Raw genomic sequence first — 6,225 nt, 5'->3', positions numbered from 1 at the left:
ACATCCTCTTGGGGCTAGAATTAGCCCTAAGCATGCTTTCTACTTCTTGATTTATGTATTTTTGAGGGGATTTGTATTGTGATACATGTTTTGACACTTTTATATATATAGATCTTATTTATTCAATGATTTATATGGTTTAATGCTTCCAATTGATCATTTCATTCTATCCATATGTCTATGTATGCTAGAATAGATGTTCATGTGTTTGTCTCTATTTCTTGTGTTGTTGATGCATGTCTATGTGTATTAATGTTATAGATCTAGAGATTGTCAAGACATAGTGCTTAATGGAATGCTCTTGTGGTTTATTTGATGGTTCATACTCATTTCTTGATGGATTGTGTCTCTCCCTTAGTTTAATTAGTTTAATTTCATGTCATTAGCTTAGTTGTAGTGTAGTTGTTAAATGAGAGGACAATCCATGCTTGTTGTTTGATGTTCCATACTTTTGAATGCAAGTAGCATATATCTCTAACCTTGTGATGTGTTTGGTTGTGAGCTTAAAGAAGGGATTAATGGCTTAATTTGATATGTTATGCTATCCACCATGTTGCTTAGATAATATATGCTTAATTTGTCATCCATGCTTATTGAAACAACCTCACACACACTCTTTGTTGCAATACATGTTTTTCCCCTCATTAATCATTCATTAAGGGTGTAGAAAAAGTATGCTTAGTGGTGATCTCTAAACCCCAAAATCTCTCTCTCTTTTATTCTCCTTATTGCATTATTGTTTACTTTAGTTTAAATTACATTTTAGTGTAATTCAACCACCAACCACTATTTTGATCACTCGACCTACTAACCCTAATCTTGATTCCTTAACCTAGTACGACCCTCAATCCCTTGGGATGATCCCTACTTGCCCTAGCTATATTTTTAGTAAAAGGTAGTAGTGACAATTCTAAATGTAAAGCTTGGCCACATTCATCATAAGCTCCACACCATTATCTTTTGGTGCACAAATTTTGGATTTGGATTGACGACACACCATGCAACAATGGGGCTGGAAGGGAAATATTTCTCTTCTTCAATCCTTGAAGTTGCTACCATGTCCATGAGAGGCTAACTCCCTTCCTAGGGAGTTGATGTAACCTAAACCAAGTAAATATTTTGTAAATGCTATCTCAAGTTGGGGATTTTTCTTGTATATATTTGATTTCATAAATTATAAGGTGTTTACATTGAATTAATGTGTTTTTATATTGAATTAATGTATGTGATTTTCATGTGAATATATAGTTATGTTGATATGTTTATCTTGTCTTAGAAATCATATTGACACAATTATGCACTCGATTTCCTATAGTGACAATGGGAATGAATTTATGAAATAGTTATATTGGCATGTAATTGAGAATTTATATAGATTATATTTAAGGAAGATGGACCATGCTACACTTTTAGGTTAATTTAGTTAGGTAAATGGTTCATACCAACTGAAGATAATTTATGATAGATAATTGATTTCATGTGCTGCAACATACAATTGAAGGACCTTGATAGGCCATGCTTAGGGAAGATGGTTCATACCACAATCTAGTTTGGGTGGATGAGCCATGCCAACCAAAGATAAGTTATGCTTAGTCCTGAAATGTATGATTTTCTTGAAGATGTTGTGGTTGTTTTATACTTCTACACATCGTTATATATACATAGCTGTTTATCCCAAGTTAAGTGCAAGCTAGCATGTTTATGAGGTTTTGGTGAAGTCAATTCCATAGCCTTCTCTTTATAAGTTCAATCCATTCTATTCATTTTATTTACTATTTTTTTGTAATTTCAATTCATAGGTTAAGTGACAAACCAATCAAACTATCATCTCTTTTATCAAACTAGAAAGTAATTTTACAATTTTTGTTGCCATAAACTAGCAATCCTTATGGTTCGACAGGCCCTTACTATAGCATTATTCTACATTGATTTGTGTTATTGTTATTGTTGGTCCTAAGATCCTCTAAGTCCTATTTGCCTGTTTAATGTCAAAACTTTGGTTTTGTGTGCTTTAGTGCATATTCTATCTGTATTATGGGTTAGCATATATCACTTAGGCAGCATTGATATTTATATTGCAGTGACAGTCCTTTTACATTGGCATGATTTAATTCATCACAGCTGGTACACTTGTTTCAGCCAAATTGAATGGTTTCAGTCAAGATCAGCATATAAGAAACTTGTCGCAGGAGCTTTCAGGGGTACTTTTGTATTTTCCCTGATGTATTCTATGGATACTCGTATGGCTGGATAGCTGCATTGCACTGAACTGCTGTGGTGAGCCTACATTGTGTCTAATACAGCTTCAGCAACAGGATTTTGCTGAATGTAATTTACAGCTGGTATAAGGCTTGTTTGTACAACTTTTCAAGTATTTTCAGGAATGTGACACGTGGCTGTGGTCCAGGTATATAGTGTCCTCCAATGGTTTTGCAAATCTTAGTGGCTAAGCAAAGGCAAATGTCAATGTGTCCTCACCTGTATAAACTGTTCTTACTGATGCATGAGGTGTCACTATTTGGTGAGATATCAAGGGCAACATTGTCTTTTCATTAAGGGAATGTCAGAATTATTCTTATACAATCATTGGTTGAAAGGTGACAGCATTAAATTAAGAGAGGTGTAGTCTAGCATTTTCACTAAAATATATATATGCTGCTATAGGTGTCTTTTAGGGTTTATGGCCTTTTATAGAGATTAAAAAGAAAGCTGCAAAAGAAAACCTCGAGCTCCTTTTTATTAAACAAAGTTCTCCTATGATTTGTAATGATGATTTATGCAGAAAAACCCACTGCCTCAAGCCTTGTGTGTGATCAATGTGCTGAGATGTTGCTGCTGTTCAAATTACTGAAGAAAGGGCTGGATTGAGTAATGAATCTAAGTTCCAAGTTGCTGTGGTCAATTCTGAGGGTTGTCACAGGTATAACTATGCTATTTACACTTGCTCAATAGTTTGCTTTGAACTGAAACATGCTGAAATGAATTTTGAGCTCTTAGATCAGTTCATAAGCCTGTTTTTCTGCATAAATTGTGATTCAAGTGCAAAATGTTTAAGGCTAGCTATTCTATGAACTATCTATGTGCTAGCAAGTCTATTTGGATGAATCAAAGCTATTGAAATTGGCTGTGGGGCAAAACATTGATAGATTGTGGTTGTGACCTTGCAAAACCTCTAAACTGAGTTGAGTTGTGCTTATTTCTGAACTGAGATTGAACATTGATATAGACTCGTGCTGTGCTGACTTGCTTAAGGATGTTAACATGAGTATTGCAATAAATTTAAGACTGTGGAAGCTACAGCTGAACTAATCTCGAAGGAAATTCCAATTTTACCCTTAAATCACTTGCTGCAGCAGTTTAGTGCTCTTGAGGCAGTAACTTGGTATTTTGTATTGCTTAAACTATTCCACTTGAAGAAAAAGTTTTATTATCTTGTTTATCATTTGTAATGATGTATGTGGTGAGCTATATGAGCTTTATTGGTCCAAGCAAGGGTGCTTAGGACAGGGGGAGTGTGTGTGTGCACTGAAATCAGCTAGTGTATGTATTGGTTGTGAAAGTTAGTGTCAATTCTTGTGCTTGGGTGTGTGCAGAGGGTGAGACAGCTGAGTGTGTAACAAGGTATATACAGCTAGTAGTGATCTTCATTGGCCATGGCCAAGAACCAAGGTTTTCCCTAGTTGAAAGGGTTTCCTTGTAAATCCTGTTTTAAGTACTTATTGCTTGCTTGCTGAATTACTTCATTAATTTTGTTAAGAAAGAGATTAACCAATTCACCCCCCCCCCTCTTGGTTCATTAATTGGTATCAGAGCTTGGGTCTGCATTGAAAGGTTCTAACAAGCCTGCAGTTGGTCCTAGCTATGGATGAAGGTCAAGTTATTAACAAAGCTCCTGGTTTTGAAGGCTCAAACTATAATTCTTGGAAAACTAGAATGGAAGCCTTTTTGATGTCTCAGTCCTATGATGTTTGGCATGCTACCATACATAGTGTTGCGATTCTCAATCCTGAAAATCCATCTACTAAAGACAAGATAGCTGTAGCTAATGATGGGAAAGCCACATGTTCTTTTCTGTGCCTTTAAGCAGCAAGAATTTACCAGAGTGAAGAATTGTAAGACAACCAAAGAAATGTGGGATTCACTTCAGGCAGCTCATGAGGGAAACAAGGTCATAAAGGAAAACAAAATTCAGCTGTTCAAGGTTCAATATGAAGTTTGTAAAATGGAAGAAAGAGAAACCATTGCAGAATATATGTTCAAAATCAAAGATCTTGTAAACAATATGAGAGCTCTTGGTGAAGATGTTAAAGATTCTGATGTGTGTAAGAAAATTCTCAGATCTCTCACTTCCAGATTCAATGCCAAGGTCACTATTCTAGAAGACAAAGATTTGTTCAACATGAAGATTGATGAACTTCAAGCATCTCTCACAGCTTATGAGATGAGAGTTGGTCCTCCTACTTTGCATAGAAGAGAAACAACACTCAAAGCCAAAGAGAATGTTGAAGAAGATAAGTCTAAGTCAGAAGATGATCTTGAAGAGGATGAAGTGGCTTACCTTGCCAAGAAATTCAGAAAATTCAGGTTTAAAAGGAATCTCAGTTGCAGAATCTAACATGCTATGGGTATGGCAAGCCTGGTCATATTGTATCCAAGTGTCCTAACTCTAAAGGCCAAACTCGGAGAAAGTTTGAAGGACTTAACAACAAAGGAAAGTTTGGAAGAAAAGCCTTACTCTCAGACTGGGAAACAGCCATTGAAGAAGAAGAGAAACTTAAAGAAGATCAAGAAGATGAATGTTTATTCATGGCAATTCTAGAACCATCAAAAGAGTCTGTTGAAACTGAAGAAGATACTAACACAGATATTGAGGAAATTCTGGAAGAATATGAAAGACTTACTGTGAAGTGCAATCAACATAAATCTCAGATCAGAAAGCTAAATTCAGAATTATTAAGGTCTAGACAAATTCTCACCAAACACATAAAACTTAAATTGTCAACTATGTGTTTAATTTCCCTTATTTTCCTAAGCATACTCAAGATTCAAAGTAACTCTGAGTGGTCTACTAAAAGATACAAGGAAGAACTGTCTACCATACTTGAGGAGAGATCTCCGAAAATGGCTGAAATTTGGAAACAATCTACTAAGCAAATTGGGAAGACTGGAATTGGATATGTATGTGATTCAGCTGCTAAGATTAGTCAGAAACACTCAACATTTGTTGTGAAGGCCACTACTAGAGAAGTATATGCAAGATATCCCATTGTGAAACCTCCGAGATCAAGGTTTGATATTTTTAACAACATTCAATATCTTTTGAGTTTCAATCAGAGAGACTTTGTTACATCAGCTGCAAGGAACTTCAAGATCACTAAGATGTATATGAAGAAGTCAGACCTAACTCAAGGAGTGAAAGTTAAAGACAAAGGGTCAATGGTGAAATCTAAGATGATGTAAATCCCCAAAAAGCTGAACTCTATAAGTCTTCTTGTGTATACAGCTTTTAAAGCCTGTAATACTCAGGACAAATGGTATGTTGACAGTGGCTGTTCGAGACACATGATAGGTGATGGCTCAAAATTTAACTCCTTACAGCAGTTTGATGGTGGAAATGTTATATTTGGGGACAATCAAAGAGCTAAGATTGTTGGAATTGGCATTGTGAGTAAGTCTAAAGAGTTGCCAGAGATTCAAGAAGTTCTATTGGTTGAAGGGCTCAAACATAATCTCCTAAGTGTAAGTCAATTATGTGATAGTGGGAAGAAGTTTGCTTTAACAAAGAAAGATGCAATATGATTGATCTGGAATCAAAACAAGTTCTGTTCTCAGCAAGTAGATCCTCAGGAAATGTCTACACAGTCACTGAAGAAAGTTAGGTCACCCAATGTAACTTAACAACCTGTGATGAAGCTAAGTTGTGGCACAAGAGGTTAGGTCATCTTCATTCACGGAACATGTCCAAGATATTAAAGCTGAAAGCAGTTAAAGGTCTGCCTGACATTTGTTTTAAGGATGATCATCTTTGTAAAGCTTATCAACAAGGAAAACAAACTAAAGTTTCATTACATTCCAAGGAAATCAACTCCTCTAAGGCACTTGACCTGATACACATGGATCTTTGTGGACCTACCAGAACCACAAGTATTGGTGGCAGTAAGTATTTTATGTTACTCATTGATGACTTCAGCAGAATGGTGTGGGTTTACTTTCTGAAAGAAAAAT

The 6,225-nt window shown here is 35.8% G+C and overlaps 1 protein-coding gene across 1 annotated transcript; it reads left to right on the top strand.

The window, feature by feature from the left end:
* Nucleotides 1-4,048: 4,048 nt before the first annotated feature.
* On the top strand, nucleotides 4,049-5,799 carry LOC132301673 (uncharacterized). Its single transcript, XM_059798911.1, has 3 exons — nucleotides 4,049-4,549; nucleotides 4,636-5,439; nucleotides 5,527-5,799. The coding sequence occupies exons 1-3, from the start codon at nucleotides 4,049-4,051 to the stop codon at nucleotides 5,797-5,799; spliced, it is 1,578 nt and encodes a 525-aa protein (XP_059654894.1).
* Nucleotides 5,800-6,225: the final 426 nt, after the last annotated feature.

The sequence above is a fragment of the Cornus florida genome, unplaced genomic scaffold (genome assembly GCF_030987335.1).
Source record: "Cornus florida cultivar Cherokee Brave unplaced genomic scaffold, ASM3098733v1 CherokeeBrave_3.0.0_Hap2_Chr03, whole genome shotgun sequence".
Classification (NCBI taxonomy): Eukaryota; Viridiplantae; Streptophyta; class Magnoliopsida; order Cornales; family Cornaceae; genus Cornus; species Cornus florida.
Note: the sequence above shows the minus strand (reverse complement) of the source record. Positions and strands in the feature narration are given on the sequence as shown.